Source organism: Mustela nigripes, chromosome 4 (assembly GCF_022355385.1).
Source record: "Mustela nigripes isolate SB6536 chromosome 4, MUSNIG.SB6536, whole genome shotgun sequence".
In the NCBI taxonomy this organism is placed as follows: domain Eukaryota; kingdom Metazoa; phylum Chordata; class Mammalia; order Carnivora; family Mustelidae; genus Mustela; species Mustela nigripes.
The window spans coordinates 177,781,004-177,801,020 of NC_081560.1; the positions used below are offsets into that span (position 1 = coordinate 177,781,004).

Here is a 20,017-nt window from a genome sequence, read left to right on the forward strand (position 1 = left end):
CCCAACATGGGCACTTGGTGGCTACTGCTGCCCCTTCCCATTGTTTTGCCTGTGCGACCCAGGGAAGACTTGGTCCAGTGAGGCTGCTCGCTCTCCCATCTCCACACGCCCCTTACCATGCAGGGAACCTGAAAACACTCTCCAACAACTTAATTTCCCCTGTTATAGAAAGGAAAAGGGGGTCTTTGAGGCAGCCCTCATTTCCCGGACAGTGGTCCACCTTCAGGGACGATTCTGCCCTCTAGGGGGCATCTGGCTCTGTCTGGGGACGTGTGTGGTTGTCACCATAGGGAAAAAGTGCTACTGGTATTTAGAAGACGGAGGCAGGCATGTTGCTCAACATCTTACAGTGCACAGGGCAGCCCCAAACAAAGAATTTCCAGACCAAAATGTCAAGAGGGCCCAGGTTGAGGAAGTCTGATCTGGGGGAACTGTCCAGTTCCTGACCAAGAGATCACCCAACGGTCCTTGCTGAAGTTTCTAAGATCAGTGCAGAGGCACACAGTCCACCTCCTGGAAAGAACAGAGAAGCATCGGACTCCAAATTATATTTCCAAACCACCACCCTGACAAGACCTCACCTTTCCTTGACCTTAACAAGCCTGTGCTACCCGTGCAAAGCCACTGGAAAACGGGACCCATCAGGCAATGCACAACGCAGCCCGGTCCCCTCAGGGCGTTTCTCTATGACTGGAGATGGGACAAAAAGGACCAGTGCTATCCAAGGGCCAAAAGCATCACAAAACTTACAAGAATAAAGACTTACACGGTATCTCCTCTGAGCTGGGCGCCACACTTTACACACAGGATCGCACCGAATCCCTGTAACAGCCCAGGAAGCTCCAGCCCTCCTGGGCGGCCATGGCCATCCCCACTTCAGGGATGAGGAAGTCAAAGCTAAGTAGTTTGCCCAAGTGGGGCAAGTGGGGGAAATGAGCCCACGCTAGAAGTTCAACTCCAACTTTCTTATGAGAAGTTTCACTGTTTGGTCCTAGAATTAAAATTAGAATTTGGCTAACTTTTGTTCCTGGTTTCTGGGAGAAAACTTGTACACACTTGAAAGTTCTTCAGCAATAGGAGTGCCTTTGGTATTCATGAGCCCTTCCCATCCTACCTGTGTTTATGGTAATGAGATTGGGGATTGGTTACCAGAGAGACCAACTACTGGCCAAGGGGCTGGGGCTTTGAATCATGCGAGGTCCCCCCAACTGCTTGACCTCCAGGCAGCAGAGAAGGATAGAAGACTGCATTCAATCACAGGCCCAATGGCTCAATCAATCACGCCTGTGTAATGAAACCCCAATTAAAGCTGGTCACTGCAGCTCAGTGGCGCTCCCTGGTGGGTGAATGCATCAATGCCCTGGGAGGGGGCAGTGTACCAACCCCACAGGGAGAGGGAACAAAAGCTCTCTCCCGGAGACTGTCTCAGATCTCAGCCTCTGTATCTCTCCATTTGGCTAGTCCTGATCTGTTTCCTTTATAATAAAACCGTAATCCTAAGCAGAGTACTTTCCTGACTTCTGAGTCATTCTAGAGGATTGAATGTGAAGGGTCTTGGGAAGCCCTGAATTTGTAGCTGGTTGGTGGCCTGGGGAATCCCTGAAGTGTGGCTGGCACCTGAAGTCAGGGCCGTCTTGTTGGGGACCGTGCCCTTAACCTCTGGCGTCTGTGCTGTCTCTGAGAGCTGGCATCAGACCTGAGTTCCAGGGACACCGGTTGCTGTCAGAATAGATGTTTCCTTTCTTTATGACGGTTTACGAACCAGTCTGGCTCCTCCATCTGCCAGATGTTGCGCAAGAACGTAGAGACTGACTTTCATCTCTATTGAGTGAATAATGTTACCTAGAAACCGAAAGCTAAAGTGCTCTGATTTAGGTAACACAGTGTAGTCCTTTAAAACGCATAGAAGGGAAGATGCTCCTTTGGTCGCACCCCTCTCCCGATCCAGCCTCTCTGGGTCTCAGGCCTATTGTCGGAACAAATGGGAATAATAACAGTACTGACCTCATCAGGTTACTGTGGGGATTGAGGGAGTGACTCTATATACACATAATGTGCTTAGAACAGTATCGACTCGTGGGGAGAGCATATACACATTTGCTTTATTAACATCCAACCATAAGAACTAGCGCTGATGTGCACTATCAGAGCAAATAGTTCTGGGTTCTGTCATATTCGATGGTTTATAATGCTTCTCAGAGGCGGCTTTGGGGACCACTGTTGTCTGTGACACTATGTAAGGGACATTACTAACATTTTTAATTTTAATATTTAAATATTTAAATTTATTTTTAAATTTAATATTTATATGGATTATGTAGAGAGAACTAGCACACTGACTCATGTATATGTCACATGTGATTTAACAGCTTTGGATGAGTCTAAAAATTATGGTGTTCATATAAATAAGTATATCTAGAAATTGAGTTTGGTTTTGTTTTTTGTTTTTTTTTTTTAATCAGATTGAGAGAGAGAGAGCACAAGCCCAGGGAGCACCGGGCAGAGGGAGAGGCAGGCTCCCCGCTGAATAAGGAGCCGAACGCGGGACTCCATCCCAAGACCTTAGGATCATGACCTGAGCCGAAGGCAACCACTTAATTGGCTGAGCCACCCAGGCGTCCCTAGTAATTGAGTTTAAAGATAAATATGAAGCAAATAGTAATACTGGCAGAATGCAGACGTGGGAAGGAATCAAAGTCCTGGGGTCAGAGGCTGGGATGCGAAGCTGGTTCTCAGACACTATCTTTTCTGCAGCTACGACTGTTTCCTGTTTACAGCCGTGTCACATCTTCCCAAGGTCAGCGCTGGTTAAAGAGATGTGGCAACAGCCCCTGGCAGACAGTCCCACTCTGGGACCAAGGTCGGACCAAGATCTGACTATTGTCACGGCCCCAGTCATACCATCAAGAAGCTGGTTGTTAGGGTAACACTCCTAGGAGACCCTTCTGGGCGCGGGGATATGGAGTTGGGAACTGTTACAAGCCTCAACACCTTGTCCTTTCTCCCTGCCTTTTGGTTTCCCTTCCTCCAAAGTACACTTGTACTTCCCTCCGTCCTTAGGACTTTTGACAATGACCAATTCTTAGAATCAGCTGGGTATCACCCCGTTCCCACGGTTCTTAAAATCTAAGAAAGCGGCTCCATCTTTTTTCCTCCATGGACTCCCAGTCCCTGGGAAGAGCCCTTCCTTTAGGGTCCCAGGGTCCAGAGAGAAAGCGCTCACACAGCTCATGAATCACGCTAAGAGTGGTAACCCCTTAACCACGTGGAGAGGGTTGGACAGTCATGCTGGGCCCTTTGCATAAGGGAAACCAGGTCTGAACCTTCACAACCGATCTGGGAAGCAGGTGACAGTGTAGAGCAGACATTCGGAGAAGGTAGGAAATGTGCCCTAGATCACAGAACAACAGGAACAGAACCAGGGTTCTCACTCTAGTCCATCTGACCCCCAAAGCTCATGCTCTTCCCAGCAAAGCCCCTCCTGGGCTGTCAACCACAGGTTAAAGGAAAGCACCGAAGAGGTGCCCCAGGGAGGCTCTCTGCCTGCTGGCGTAGGAGGACTGAGTCCAGCGGTGAGCGTCTCCATGCCAGCGGCCTAGTGTGGAAGCAAGCACCTCGCTCCCTCCCCCCCAGCTTCCCGCCCTCCCACCAATCACCCAGGGCAAGATCCCACCACCCTGGCCTGGCTCTCAAGTGCCTCTTCTCCAGTGGAAGATTAACAGGACGCCAAAGCACCCCATTGCTCTGCTAGCATAAATTGCAAGAAAAACATTTAGAATATTGATTAAGTGCTTCATGCTCGAAGATTTAAATTTACCTCCTGTATTTCCAGGATTAGCTGACATAATGGGGTCAGTCTGCTGGCACAAATGATTTACGGAACACCCATTGGCAGCTTTCCTTTTAAAACTCGACACTTAAAATTTTCACTTGGTCACAGCCAGAGGAGTCCTGGGTATTGAGCAGGTTTGGATGACTGCCTTCCTGCCGCCGCATCTAGAACTTTTGGGGTCTGGCCCTGGGAAGAGCTTTGAAATCATTTCTGGTCTGGTCTGACCCTATCAGGTACAAAGAGACTTTGTTTAGGTGACGAGGTCCTAAGGCAGTGGAGGGTTATGCTGTTCTTCCGGGATGGAAAGTCTTGTTTCAGGTCTAGATAAGTTTAAATATTCTAATATTTAATATTCTAATTAAATATTTGAATATTATTCTAATATGTAGGAGTTAAATGTCTGGGCAAATCTTGCCTGCCCTCTGCTCCTCTTACCAATGGGTAAACATCCTGCATCCCATAAGCTCCCAGCCCATTTCTTTTCTTTTTTTTTTTTTTTTAGTATATTTTGGTGAATATATTTCTTTCTTTTTTTTTTTTTTAAAGATCCTATTATTTATTTGACACAGAGAGATCACAAGTAGGCAGAGAGGCAGGCAGAGAGAGAGAGAGAGAGAGAGAGAGAGAGGAGGAAGCAGGCTCCCCGCCGAGCAGAGAGCCCGACGCGGGACTCGATCCCAGGACCCCGAGATCATGAACCGAACCGAAGGCAGTGGCCCAACCCACCGAGCCACCCAGGTGCCCTCCCAGCCCATTTCTATAAGCTTCAGACTATGCTCTGCGAAGAGAAGAACTGGTTCCAGTCAAGGAGGCCAGGAGTTAAAATCCAGTGGGTGCTGCAGGTTCTCCGCTCCAAGAAAAACATTCACCTCAAAGTCTTTGCCCCCACAGCCAGGGAGGATCAGTAGTGTCCCTGTTGTGGGGCTCTTAGGGCCAGCGTGGTCTGACCATCAAAACAGATGATGGGTGATCGGTGGGAAAGAGAACAGCAGCCCTCGGCACTGGTGATTTCAGCAGTTAGCCTTCTCACAGAGAGTATCCCTGGAGATGCTCCCATAGCTTCTGTGTCTGAGAAAACCACATTGCTGGTTTCTTTCTAGAGTGCGGCCTTAAAAGTCCCACTAGGGAGAGGGGAGGAACCCTACTTGAGATCGGTCTACAAGCTCTGGCCCTCCATGTCTCTCCACAGAGAAGCTTTCTTTGGCTCCTAAGAAAAACGGACTTTGGTCGTGGCTCTCACCGTGCACTAGAGCTCACCAACTGCTCACAGCTTTCCCCTACCCACCCGCCAGCCCTGGATCGGACTGTGTGTTCCCCAGGCTACCAGACTTTCTCTTCTCAATCACAGCCCTACAGAGTGGAAAGCGGAAAGGGGCAGAGGCAGCAACCTTTTGCCCAGCGTCCTCGGCTACGGTCCCTGGGCTGTCTTCCTCAGGCTCTAGCCCCCTGTTTGACCACGGAATCCAAGACCTACAAATGTCACTCTAAAGGGTCTTTACTTTAAGCTTCCAGAATTAAGTGGTGTACAATGAGGCAAAGTAGGGATTTTTCCAACACTTACTTACATCTCCCAAAGATATTTACTTTAAATAAGCGACGAGTACAGTCCATTTGGTTTAAATATCCTGAGCTTTTTCCAGCTAGCAGATCACTCAAGTGCACAGAAGATGAAATAATTGGTAGAATTTTTAATCTTCCTTTGTTTTTCATGTGACCACTTTGTACAATTCAAAAGGATATTCCAACAATAGCACAGCCTGCGTCATGCTTGTTACTAATATGACTGCCAATTAATCCTGACATGGGAGCTTGGCGGGTTACCCAAAACCTGGTATTTTATCACCTCAGGGGGTGAGCACTTGGACATTTCTATGACATTTTATACTAATCAATCAACTTTCCTTTTTTAAAGGCAAGCCTTTCACAGGAACTAAAGAAGAGTCCTATACGCCCCACACCCAAGGCCACCCATTTCCCCACAAGAAATGCATTTAGTTCTGTTGATTATTACACTTCGAAGCCGACTTTTGAAAATGTTTATTCTTATCTCTTCCCTTCCAAAGGGGAAATCTATCTCAAATGTTAAGACAGGAATTCAAGTCCCCAAGAGTTTCCTCATATTATTGTATATTTTAAAATATTACAGGAGGGTGCCTCTCGAGGGAAGTGAACTTTAGAGCTGCCAAAGATAGTTGACTTTCTCCAAATCTGCTACCTATGGATCCCAAGCTGGTTTAAGTCAGTTCTGTTCTGAGTAATGACACACGCAGCTGCGACAAACGCCATTGTAAGATATTTCCAGGACCCCCTGGCAAATGGTAATTTATCTGGAGACAGCCAGCCAGGCAGAAGAAGGACAAATAGGGAGAATGAATCTCCTGGGAGCCCTCTTCCAAAGCAAGAGTCCTAAATCAGTGCCAGGGACCATGTTCTCGGGGTGAAGGCCCATCTCTTATCACTCCCTCACCCCCCATCCTCTGGCCTCCAGTGATTCTTTCTACCGTTGTTAGGATAGGTCATTCAAAAGACATCGCCAAGCTGTGAAAATTTTACTGGCAAACTTTCAGTCTTTTCCTATTCCTTGTCTCCTGGAATTGCATGAATAACCCCAACCTAAAGCATGAGCTTTGTGCTTCCCCTATGACTTGAATGGCTGCCTTCAGGAAGCACCAAGGCACATGGTCCCTCTCAAGGAGCTTTGCCCTGCCGCCATTTCTATCCTCTTCCCCCGTCACAAGCTTTACTGAGGTAACATTGAGAAATAAAAATTGTATGCATTTAAGGACTACAACCTGATGTTTTGATACACGTGTATCTGAGGAAAAGTTTATCACAGTAAAGCTAATTAACATATCACTTAGGTAGCTACCATTTTGGGGGAGGGTGGGAGCAATTCAGATGTACTCTCTTGGCAGGATCCAAGTATCCGATACACTATTACTAGCTGTAGTCACCATGTTGTATACTAGAGCTCTAGATCCCATTCATCCACGTGATTGAAACCTGTTCCCTCTGAGCGGCACCTTCCTGCCCAGCTTCTGGTAACCACCATTCTCCTCGCTTTAAAAATCGGAACTTGGGGCACCTGGGTGGCTCAGTAGATTAAGCCTCTACCTCCACCTCAGGTCATGATCCCAGGGTTCTGGAATTAAGCCCCGCACTGGGTTCTCTGCTCGGCGGGGAGCCTGCTTCCCCCCCACTCTCTGCCTGCTTGTGATCTCTCTCTGTCAAATAAATAGAATCTTTAAAAAAAAAAAAAAATCTGACCTTATCAGATACTACATGGAAGTGAGATCAGGAACCTGGAGGCATTATGCTAAGTGAAATAAGCCAAATGCAGAAAGACAAATACTGTATAACTTTCCGTTTTTTTACTTCCTCCTTTTTGTCCATTTCTAATTCAAAGAAAGAGCCCAGGTTGGTTGTCCAAAGTCATGGAATAAGGTGGAAGTATACCGGCCATTAGGCAGCAATCCCAGGCCCTCCAGAGAACTACTGTGTGATTCTGGTTAAGTCGCCAGCCCTTCCCTGACTCTGTTGCCTTATGTGTAGCAGGGAAGGATGTCTGTAAATCCGGCACAACACCAACACCCGTCTGCTATCAAGAGACCCAATGGCCAACTGATTGGTGATCAGACATCACATGGGACATTTTTAAAGTACCATTCTGGAGTATTCCTTCTGCCCCAGGCCCTGAGGTATTACCCCCATTTAATCCCCCCCATTCTGGCAGCTCGACCATCCTTGAGTTTTGTGAAAGCTGAGGCTCAGAGAAGCCCGGGCGCTGGTGAGGAAAAGAGCCTGGGTCTGAACACAGGCTTGGCTGCAGAGCCCAAGCTCTCACTCTCTGCTTCACGTGTGCAAAAATGGGTTCAAACAGGCCGTTTCCTTAAGAGGAAAGGTGAGGTCTGGTAGAACCCTGAAGGGCTCCCCAGAAATGAAATGCCATTTAGCTCCAACTTATGTGGAGTGTGTGTGTGTGTGTGTGTGTCTCCCAGGGAAGACAAGTATGGCTGCAACCTTACTCCTTGGTCAACCCCCACTGCCATTTCGCCCTCTGCAGAGAAGTTAACTAGCAGCCTCAATGTAAACATCATGCTTTAATTTTACTTTGCCCCTCTACTCAAGAGGCAGATTTCCTATCACTAATACAGGGGAAGGCAAAGCGTTGTTTCTCGGGAACAGAGCTCATGTGTCCCCTGACGTTGCCAGGGCAACCTTGCGGCAGCACCGAGTCCTCCTGACAGGGAGGGGTGGCTGGGCAGAGCTGTGTTCGAGGCACAATACTGTGGGGCCAAGACATGCGGGCACCACAGGAAGCAGAAGCCAGGCACTTTTTTAGGGGGGGGGGGCAGTAGCAGAGGCACAGGGAGGTGGGGAGAGTGTCTCCTTATGGCTGACAGAGTCCTCTCTCACGGAGAAGACTAATTTCATAGAATTTCCAATGACGGCTAGTCTTCTGAAGCGTCATCTATTCGTTTGGTCTGACGTCCCAAAAATGTTGACAAGCTGCATCCTGCGCATTATTTATAAGTTCACTGAGGAGAGAATTGTTTCTGAGTGCCCATCCCCATGAAGTTTCCAAAACACCGAAGGAGCTTGATACACAGGCTATAAACACTGCCCCCACAGCCATGCTCCCTGCGCTCAGACACCTGCAGAAAAGAACCCGGTTTTTGCCATGGCCAGAGCTTGCCTCTTCTACCAGTAAGGAGCCATCTCTGGCCCAGTCTTATCACCAAAGTACACCAGGGTCCTATCTCTCATCTGGCCACTTGTCTTACAGACGCTAGAACCAAAGTGGACCCAGTAAGAGCAGCAGGCTGGCCTAGGAGGAAGCAGGACGCCGGGGACCAGCCAGAGACAAAGAACAGATCCTGTGTCTGTGGTGCGATGTCTGGCTCCAGACTCTCCTCTCCCTGGCTGGGGGTGGAGGATGGCGGGGGGGGGGGGGGGGCTTTGTGCAAGTCACCTCCCCTCCCCAAGCCTGAGGGCTCTGCTGCAAGAGGGAGCAGTTAGAGGCTGTAATACTGCCCAAGCATCCTACTTCTAGCAGTTTCCGCACAGAGCTTTGGACATGGGACATGCTCAGGAAATGCTTCAGAAGCATGAAGAATATCTGGTTGACCTTGGGCCATGTGGCTCCCCTCCCCACCTTCCCCCTTAGTGCTGTGCGTGTGAGTGTGTGTGTGAGTGTGTCTCAGGGTTTGGGACATGGGGGGACGGGACAGAGATCAGTCGTCAGTTGAGCGGCACGCAGGACATCCAAGAAGGGAGACATTGGGGAAGAGAGACCGCAAGCCAATCAGAAGCAGAAGAACTGCCCCAGGGTATAGGGTCTATAGGGAACAAAGGGGATTGTGAGTTAAGAAGGTATTGGCCAAAGAAGGTTTCCGGTGAGCCTGGTCCTTGGTGGCAGCAGAGTGGGGAGAAAAGAGAATAAACTCCAGTGACCAGTATGAAATGACAGCCAGTGCTCGGCGCCTGTGCCCTCCCCTAGCACGACAGGAAGCAGAGATCACCACGCGGTCACTCCTTCCCCCCAAATACAGGAAGAACCATGAAAGCAGCGGGAGTCTCCTGGATTCCCAGCACCGGTTCTGTGACTCACAAGCTCTGCGGGCTCCCGCGAAAGTGTTACTTCACCAAGCCCTGGAGCCCTCCAGTGCAAGCACGAGGCCGACAGTAACACTATTACTCTCCCACAGCCGTCAGGAGGGTAACGGCCGGAGACCTAAAGTGTGTGAAGAGACTTTGCAAACATATAAACACGTAATGTCTTGCTAAGTAAGTAGCTGAATAGTTGTTATTATGAAAAAAAAAATCAATAAAAAGGCAGAATAAACACTCCGCTTTGACTAAAGGCAGGAAACCACTGTTCACATGCCATTGTGGTTCTGCCCTTGGGAGCTCTGGATTAACCCCAAGGAAGTCTCCTGGCCACTCTTCACTGGCCTCCAGTCCCACGAGAGGCTTTGCAGGGTGGCTCTATCCAGCTCCTTTGACTTCAGAAAAAAACGTTTTCTTCTGCTTCTGGAAGAACGAACCCATAGGAACTCTTGGAATTAACACCTCACTAGTGACAGTGCCCCTGGTGACCTTAAGACAGAGTTACACTCTCTGTGTTAAGTTTAAATGATACTGGTGGTGACCAACCCAAGAGTACTTTCTCTTTCAACAGGCTGCTGCTTTGGGGGGAACACAGAATAAGCATAATAAAGAAATTGATCCCAGTTTGACTCTGCCGCTCCACAAATAGAAGGCCTGAAGATTCATCACCCCAGCCCCCTCCTTCTACAGGTGAAGACACCAAGGCCAGCTCCAGGCCCAATGACCAAAGTCACACTCCCAGCAAATGCAAGTCAATCCCAGAGTTTGTCCTTCTCCCGCTCTGCGGCGATTCGCAATCTTCATTTATCGTGGTTAAATGCACTTGTAAGATTCAAACCCAAGCAGCCCTCCCTCATTAGCCATCCATCTTTAAATGCATTGCAGGAAACTGGTCCCTGCTTTCCCCCGCCCCCGCAAGTGAGCTCCAAACGGGAGTTTGGTCCCCGCTCTTACCTGCAAATTTGCACAAGGTGGTAAAACGTGAGTGGGGATTTCATTCTCAGACCCTGCTGGCCCCAGGGGCTTGTTCTTGGCCCGGAAGGCTGTGGTGGTGGTGGCAGTGGTGGTCTGAACTGGGAGGGCTGGCTGCCACACGGTCACATCAGAACCATTGCCAAAGGCTTGAATTGCATTTTCTGCAGTAAAACAGGAGGAAATCCAATTTCAAAGTCAAGCAGCAAATGTAACAGACAGGATACATGAAGCCAGAGAGGCACACTAGAAATTCTGATTACAGTATTGGACTTCCCTGAACAAAACCCAACCATCCCTCCGCGCGCGGAGAGCCAGCCATTGGGTCAGGTACTCAAAAATCAATTCATTCATTAAACACCGACATGGACACTTCGGTATGCTTGAAGCACAAGACAGATCATGTTCCTTTTTATGTACCAGGGGCTGAGCAAGGTCCTTGCCCTGAAATACTCATCAGTCAAGTGCTTCGAAACCCAGCCTCGAACCTGTTTTTGGGGGATCACGATCTTCTAAGAACATCCCTGTACTCTGTTAAAATACTATACTAAAAGCAAACTAGTTAGTGATTTTTTTTTTTAAAGTAACATAGCCCTAATCATGAGGCAACTTGGTGACCCCCACGCTAATTTGGCAGGCGGTAAAATCAAACAGCCAAAGACGTGACTCACTACCATAGAGCACCCGGCACAGGCTCTGAGCAGCTACTATGAGCCAAATGCAACTAGTACAGATGCAACTAGTTTCCTTACAAGAAAAAAAAAAAAAAATCTACCCCAAATCTCATCAATACATAGTGAAAATTTAAGTAAGATTATTTTTTTCCTTTCTGCCCCCAGTCTTCCAAACAAAATCTGCATAATTAGGTAGGAGCAGCCCTGCTGAAATGAAAAGTTTAAAATGTAAAACTTTAAAAGCTTATTACAATTTCATGGGATTAGATTGTTTTTATGGCAAGAGTAAATTGGTTGTGTGTTGTTCCCCTCCCCAAAATGAATTAAAAACAGTTTTTAATCAGGTCCTCGGGGATTTGGCCTGGCTTTAGGAATTTTTTTATTTCATATTCATTGTATAAGAAATCAAACTCCTCCATTTGAGACCTGAATGTGCAAATTGTTAATATATGATTCTTAGCTGGCATCTTCCGATATACAAGACAGAATAATTTAAGCCTAATCTTCCTCTTAGAAGTGACATTTTGTTCTAAAATTGTTATCCTTTAAGTTCAGCAAATTGGAAGCTTGTTTTCTCAAACTTTACATTTTTTAGGCCGTAAGAAACAGCCTGGAATTAATACAAATTTGCTCCTAGCGGTCTTACATGGCTTAACGGGTGGGTGCAATGCAGAGAAAGAGGGGCAGGGAGACGGGTTTCTCCGAATGGCCGAGAACCACCACCACCACAAGCTGCAGAACGCTCCTTCCTCTTTCCTGTTCAGACACGGAGATCCAGGAGACCCCTGCCATGTATGGGCACTACCTGAGCTTTTCCCCTGTGGTGGTCTTGCCTCCTGGGGTGTCTGTGCACTTGCTCATTTGTTTACTCGAATGTCAGTGGAAGCATGGACTATGTGCCAGGCTCTGCTCCGTGGGCATCCAGCAGTGAACAGGAAGGATGGCAGCAACAGACAAGAGCCTCTGCCCTCCCTAGAGCCCGTGCTGGCTGGGGAGGGTATTAAGTGAGATAGAGAATCCATTCGGTGCTGAGAAACGCCTGGAGGAAATGAAGCGGGGGCTGAGAGTGTGACGGGGAAGCATAGCTCCCATACCGCGGTCCAGGGAGGTGAAGGAGGCGTCTGGAGAAAGACCCAAGTGAGTGGAACTCTGAGCCTACCTCCATCTCCGACTCATTCTTCTCTCTTCCCCTCACCCTGGCCATCCACTTTGGCTTAAAAATAACTGCGTTTCCCCCCAAGAACCAGAAATAAACAATCGGTTAAAGCTGTGTTCGTGATAGAGGAATCTGGGAGAGATCTGGTTAATCTGAAGGCGGCAGAACAGGGTTGTGACATTCGGGTTGGAACCTACAAATTTTAATTCCTTCTACTCTACAGCCTTTTGCAGGATGTGAATTGACGGCCCTGTGTCTTTGGTGCCCTGTGCCCCTTCTCATCCAAGTCTAAATGGGATGACGGTGAAAAATTCTGGCTGGCTTTGGTCCCTGTTGAAGACCAAATGTATTTATTTTTATTGAGACGTCATCAGCAAAACGAGACCAGACCAGTCTCCCCTTCACCAAAATATTATTAAGCAGAGACACCTTTAATTTCTCCATGACGGAGCGGTTTTCCAGGCAGTGTGACTACAATCTTTTCTCACACTGACCTATACTGTCATTGCTTTATCTTCATTAAAACTTTCATTCTGCCAAAAGACTATACAGGATGTGGAAAAGGAGGATTATATATATATATATATATATATAATTATATATATAAATAAATATTAATATGCTTTTCTTTTTTTAAGTCAAGACCAAACTGGAGAGCCGAGGTTCAGTTTGAGGGTACCCCCAATATCTCAGCAAATGTCTCCATACTTCCCACTAGTTTTGTGGTTTTCCATTTCCCTTAGGTGTCCAGAAGCTTGTGCTAGTTTTAAGATGATTAAAGCATTTGGTTACAGCCACATGACTGAAGCACCTAGTAAGCAAATCATTTAGATCTGTCTTTTCAACAAAGGAAGCGATAAAGAGGTTTGAGAATAAGTAACACTTAAAAGCTTTTCCGTGTACACATGGTAAATTGTTAGCTAATTCTCCGGCCGTCAGTCACCAGACAGCAGACCATCATGGAGAGTGTTCACGGCTCTCAGAGGGGTGGCTGAACCTTAATTCCTAGAAGCTGGCTCCACATCTCTCACCAGGAAGTCCCACTTGGTCCCCGGTGTTCCGCCATATGTTCTCAACCAATGGGCCCTTTGATATCAGGCATGATACAAAAGCCTCGGGGCACAGGGGCTGCAGAAGGAGGAACTCGAGCTTTAGATCCAACTGTGGCCTGGAGGACCCATGTGAGTAGCAGCTGTTGACTCACCTGTGAAATGGAGAAGCTCCTACCTACACCTCCTCGCACTCTTGTGCAGAAGACAGTCAAGGAGACCATGTATCTATCGCACTCCCTGTGGAGTGAGTTGAAGGCCCCCAGTACACTAACGGCAGCTGCCACCAAAGGAGAGCAGGTCCTCAAGCATGTCCGCTGGATCGTCCCCTCAAACGATGTGCATCTCCGCAGACAGAAGGGAGGCTCTGCACGGTCTGATGCCTGCCCATTGTTCACACCTGCATGCCTCTCTCTCTCCCTCTCCCTTTGGGAAACAGGTTTCCATATTGCCTGAAGAAAGTGGCAGTAACAGCCAATACTATTTCCAAGCAGGAGCAAGCTTCCCACCGCCCCCCAGCTCCCAGGTGCTCATCTCTGTCTCCCGAGATAACGGACATCCCGAGGCTCCCGCCTGCACCGCCAGCTAATCCCACTCAAGAACTGTGACTTCTCCTCTGAGCCAACCCTGAACATCCAGGGGGCTATTGATGTGAACGCTCTAATTTTTCTCAGCAAGCCCTCGGAGGCTTACCCCCATCTAATTTGTCTGAGCTTCTCACATTGCATATTAGACCCAGGTTTTAAGAACCTTTGGAACAGACTTCATGCTGGTGGCCAACATCAGAATTTGATCTGTGGGTAGAAGGGTTCTATCTGACAGGATACACCCTCTGTTGTTCGAATCCCTTGCTCTCTTAGGCCTTTGGATTCACAGACTTGGCAGCACCCACTCACTCTGTTCCCTGCTGCCTTGCGTAGTATGGCCAAGAGAGGCTGGATTCACCATCAGCGAGCCGGAAAAAAGAGAGGGGAGAGAGAGAGAGAGAGAGAGAAGAAGGCAGGCACAAGAAATGCAAAGGTATAGCTTGAACACAGAGAGGAAAGTGTGTTTGTGTGTCCCCCCCCCCTTTTTTTTAAACTCACTGAGACAAGTATTGTCCTTGAAGAAGTTCAAAAATTTCAGGCATTCTTCTATATCGTTCCCACTGTTGCTGCAGTCACACCATGGGGCCACGCTGAGGCTGCTGGAGTCTATGTAGTTGGGGGTCATGACTGTACCTAAGAAAGTAGAAACAAGGCACCTTGCTCTTATGTGATCGTACAGAATTTACTCTAGCCTAAGGAGAAACAAATGTTCCTCTGACACGGACACATCACGGATAATTACAAACGTTGTGTTGGCTGAATGGGAAATTATGTGAAGCAGTGCGTTTTCTTGGTAATTTATCTTGAGCACATAAAATAATTTACACATTTACTTAAAAAATTATAACAGAACTCCTTGAGCTGCACTTAGGGTGTTTTTTTTTTTTTTCCTGCTCAAATGGTATGGATGTTATGGAGCAGGAGAGAATTAACTTTGAATGCATGAGTTCCCAAATCCCTTGCATTTTCTTGAAAATGTCATTAATCTCCATAAATAGATAGAACTGGTTTCACGTATCTTAAAAAATCCTTTTAGGACTTTGCATCCACTTCCCTCAGAAGCAAATGGCTTCTTCAAAGGAACACAGAGGAGCTTCGAAGCTATCTTTTGGGTTCCCTGACATCCGGAACATATATAATGAGGCCTCTGCTCACCAGACACTCAACTGCTTTAAATAAAGTCTTCCAAGTTGTGAAGGAATTGGAAATAAACTGGAAATCCTCTAAGCTGATGGCTTCTAGAGTATTGTCTCAGAAGTCCTCAAAAGCCCTCAGAGAAATGCTGGGTGGTCTCTCTTGCCTACATCTTCCTATGCTCATGGTTTTTCTGATGAGCTCTGTGCTGGTGCAAATAAGCAAAGCATTTATACTTAATACAACCCAAATGTCTTCTTCTGGGTGGTTCGCACCAGGCGATGCCTAGTCATGCCAAGAAGCCTTCTGTTTTTCTGTATTTTGTGGACATAAAAGTAATAGTGGTCAGTGAGTCACAGGATATATTTTGTTCATTACAGAAAACAAAAATTCTTTGTAAGCTCTTCTAAGTCAAAGATACGTCTTTTTTACCCTACATTCCTTACCAATTCAAACACCATTATCTCCTGTTATACCTTGGGATGGGAACTTTGACCCACAACAGAGAGTAAGCACTTAATTTGGACGAGAAAGGAGAAGGTACCCCAAACCCTGAGTCCAGAGGTTAAAATGTGTCTACTAAGTAGCCAGTGAATGCCGGACACCATGATGGGTCCCTGACATATGGAAGAAGCAGGCACAAGCTTTGTCCTGACAGAAACCAGAACCCAATGACCAGTGCGGAGGGAAAGATCCAGACCCAAGAGGGAAATAGATTTTGGTCTGTAAAATGCATTGCTTCAACCATTTCATTCCATTATATGATGAGTCTTTCATCATCCTGGCCATGTGATGGCTTCCAAGCCAGAAATGCCTGGCAGCCCCGTGCCTTGGCTACTCATGGAGGATTTAATGAACACACATGCCTGGAAGAATATGGACTGAGATATTCATAGGGATTCTATCTGGGAGTGGAGTTGTAGATCTTTCCAGCTGTCTCCTTTGGGTTTCTCTGTATTTATATTTTTAACTTTTTAAAATGAGCACGGCTTAATTATTTCCATTGTTGCTCACACCTGTAATTCCATAGTTGATAACCCCTCGCAGAGATCAACTTACTTAAGAAAAGGAAAGAGCGAATGCAAATTTGGGGTATTGACTCAAGGAAGTTACACTCGTTGGGACATAGCCACAAAAACGGTAAACAGCACTGGGGAAAGGTCTTGGCCAAGAGAACACACGTATTCTTTAAAAAAAAAACAACGTGGGGATGAATGCGCAGGCACCTGGAATATCTCCCCATTAAATACCATCATTGATTTTCCCGAAAGCTCTTTCCGGTTTTAAGCCACTCTGGTGATTAAAAAAAAAAAAAAAAAAAAAAAAAAAATTGAGTCTGTGCTGTCATTCTTGGTGGGAAGTTCTTCCTGCCCGGTGACTTGTGCAGTCGCCGTGGCTGAGCCATCACGCTTCTGACAAGTGTGATTTCCCTCATCCCTCCACAGCCTTCACTACACGTTTGTCCTCAAATGTCAGTCGTGACAGAACCCTGCCATCGGGGCTTCTTCAGGCTCCAGGCCCTGGAACACCTGCCTCTCTGCCTGCCTGCCCCTTTTAGCCACGGACACAAATCTGCCTCACTTCTGACCTTCTAACTCACTGGTACCCTAACCGCACTGTTGCCCCGAGTGCCAAGACCCCGCTTCCCTTCTGGAGAGGCAGAAAACACTGTTTCTGCTAGGTCTGTTCTCCTGGAAACATCCTAGGCGACCTCACTCCCTGCACATCAGGAGCTGAATTACCAAGAATATCAATGGTAAGAAGGACCCCAGTGGTTAGGGGTTTTATTTCCATTTCTGGGGAGCAGCCTTTTTTATTTCCCCCGGACGGAATGACTTCCAAGTCCCCTAATTCAATGAGCTCAGGGGACTTGCTCCCCTCTTCCATGGCCATGTTATATTTTTTTTTCCTTTCCTGTTGTTCTGTGTGGTTGGTTCCCCGCCCCCACCCCCCAAGATGCTTCTCAGGTGCTCACACCACAGTCTTCCTGCACTGGGAGATTCCTTGCTTCCTGCCTTGCCTTGGCACAGCTGTGATCCCCAGGTTTCTTTTTTCTGCAGGTAAGTCCTAGAGGACTTCATGTCAAAACCCCAGCATAAAGGTTACTGCTATTTTTCCTCTCGCAGACAGTGGCAGGCTACAATGGGAAGAGTCCGTGAGCATCTGTAAACCAGACTTCCCTCCCGTTCCGCTTCTCCCCCATCTTACCAATAAGCCCTGAGTATGCGAGGAGGCAGTCGGCATAGTTTTCCTTCAGACAGCTGCTGGCGGACCTCGACTCAGGTTGGCAGTTGGTAAAAAAATCCGCAAGGCGAGATCTGTAATGGGGAGAAAGGGAAGCTGTGTGTTTCGAAATACCCTAAACTTCTGGACCAACTTTTCTTTGTTCCTTCGTCAATACGCCTTTTTCCGCGCCAAAAGAAAAGCTCTTAGGATGGGAGCACCCCCTCTTACCCGACTCCCCCACCCAACCGTCCCCTCCTTCCCCAGCCCTCTGCCCACCTGTGTGTCTGCTTATTTGCAGAGAAGTCTTCAGGGCCTGTAGCTGGAGAAATCTAGATGCTTTGAAGTTTCCATTCAATATTTATTTCTGACAGACTTATTTGCATCTTTAGGAAATATGCTTCTCTACACACTCACCAGAGATCTACACTGGGAAAATATTTACTTTATACAGAAACATGTCCCTGGCATCCAAATAGGATCCTACAGCCCATCTGCTCCCGTAATTCCTGCTGGCTTTAAAAATACGTGTATTTGTCTTGTAAGTTATCTCTCACTCCCCAGCCCAGGGGACAGGGATTGATTCCTGCCAAGTGACACTGAGGAGGGGCTCACTGCTCCAGAACCGAAGGAGGGACAGGCGATGCTCACTTGAGGCACTGTTTCACTGTGTGATGGGGCCTTCTGGGGGAGGAGGTACCTGGAGGGGCCGCTAACCATTGCTGCACCTGTCCACAGCTGGGAAGCTGCCCAGGGGCCAGCGCAGTCCACTGGGAAGCCATGAGTGGTGGCAAAACTGCAGAGCCCCAGAGATGAAGACGGGCCACAGACACGCTGGTCTGGGGAGGCAGAAGGCTCTTTGTGGCCAACTGGCTGTTTTTCAGTCTGAAGAGCATATTGTTGGAGAGATCCTGAATGAGAGCGGGGCCACTGCCGAGGTCATCTCAGCAGACAACAGCTCTGCTTCTGAGCGAAGAACACAATGGACTTCAAGAGAATTTAAATTATCCGGCAATTATGGGAGACAATGGATGGTTGTCTCGGCTCTTTTCTCTTCAGCATACCCAAATTGGCAGACAACATACATAGTGCTGTTTTTCCCTCCTTCCACCCAAAAAACTGTCTTTACTTAGCATAACTTGGGTTATGTGCGAGCTTGCGTGGCGGGGCAGAGCAAGGTAGTGTGTATGGAGATCACAGAGGTTTGTAAAAGGTCTGCAGGAAGCCCATTATGTGTCCCTTTACTACAATAGTAGCTCGCGGGGAGTTAAGAGGCCCAATGAAGTTGTCTGAGTTCATAGCACACTGCAAAGGCTGCAGGGTGTCTGTGAGGGTCTGCTCTCTCCTCAAACCCTTTTAAGCAGGGGTATCTGAGCCTCCCGAGCTGCGCCCATCTGGGCCCCGTCCATGTGTGCCTGGTGCCATCCCTGTCAATCCCCAGGGCAGGTGCTACAGCAAAGCTTTATTTTCTTTGCACAGCACCTGGATGTCCTCAGAGAGGCCCCCACATCCCGCTTCCCAAGCAGGGCCATGTGCTGAAGCTAAGGGTCTTGGCAAAATCCTCCAAATGAGACTTGAGTGTGAGCCCGTCTGCATGCCTGGATCTCCCAACCATCTAAGCCTCGTTGGTGTTTTCTGACTCTAATTGAACACACTGGAGGGCATAAAACCTGGCCATTTTCTGTAGCCTGGTTAGAGGATTCATTTTTCCGAGGAAGTCCCTAAAGGTGGCCCGGGCTTACTCAACTGACTCCAATGGCATCCAGCTTGGACTGAGTGTTAATTTCAGAAGAATTTTCCCGGTCATGAAAGTTAATGATCTGGTGCTGCCGGGCTTCTAACTTTGCAGAGGCCAACTGTGGTTCAGGCAGCTGGGCTTCCAGTGCTGCCCACAACCTGAGCAGCTCTCTGACCTGGCAGCCCTGCACTCCCAGCCTGTCCCCCAGAGATGGACAAAAGGTCGCTTTGTCTCCGAGTCCCTGTTTCTCATAGTCTCTCAAGCAGACTATTAACTGAACGGCACCGCGATGCGGATTACTATCCTTCAGCGCGAGGCTAATGCCACCAGACTCATTTTGCTTAACAACCTCAGAATTGACTCACAATTGGACTCTGGAATGAAAGGCTAATTGAGTCAGTCTGCTACACAGAGTAGAACCCTGATTGGGAGGATAAAACCAGATACATGGCTCTGAGCAGAAGCCCGGACAGGCTGGTTTGTGACAGAAGACTGTCAGCACAGATCCCGGTCCTAAGATGCACACGGCTAGTGGACAGACAGAGTTTCAAGATGATGATGAGCCCAAGTAGTGTTGCCCAAACACCAACATTTGCCTGTTGTTTTTTTTTTCTCTCTCATTCGACCCACCAACATTTCTACTTGGAGACAGGACTGTAACTTCAGAGGACTCACATTTTATAGATAGAAAAACTGAGGTTTACACAGTGCTGTGCTGGAGGTAGCCCATGCATGGATGACTGGTCCATCCTTGCCAGTCAGTTAACATCACAGTGGTGTTCTGAGAGTAACCTCAGAGGGAGTTTTTGCACCGCGGTGATGGGCAAACACCCGCCACATCAGGGCTCTGTGTCGTTCTTGGATAACCAGCTACTTAGCATGTATTGGCACGACCCTGTTTGAAGACCAGCAGGAGGTATTTAGTCCTACTGATAAAGCCTGTTTCATGTCTTGGGAGTGAAGTCCCAGCCCATCCAGTCTGACTTCCCCTTTATTTCCAGTCATCTTTGGGCCAAATAAAATGGTATAGGACCATTTAATC

General features: G+C 47.8%; 1 protein-coding gene across 4 annotated transcripts in view; it reads right to left on the minus strand.

Annotated features, from left to right (window-relative positions):
- Positions 1-20,017, minus strand: part of GFRA1 (GDNF family receptor alpha 1) — a 205,153-nt gene that overhangs the window by 17,249 nt on the left and 167,887 nt on the right. For all 4 annotated transcript variants that reach the window (XM_059398666.1, XM_059398669.1, XM_059398668.1 and 1 more), the window contains 3 exons: positions 17,223-17,332; positions 14,379-14,513; positions 10,397-10,578 (listed from right to left, as the gene is read on the minus strand). In XM_059398666.1, the coding sequence (XP_059254649.1) occupies positions 10,397-10,578; positions 14,379-14,513; positions 17,223-17,332 (427 nt within the window). The remainder of the gene's footprint in view (positions 1-10,396; positions 10,579-14,378; positions 14,514-17,222; positions 17,333-20,017) is intronic.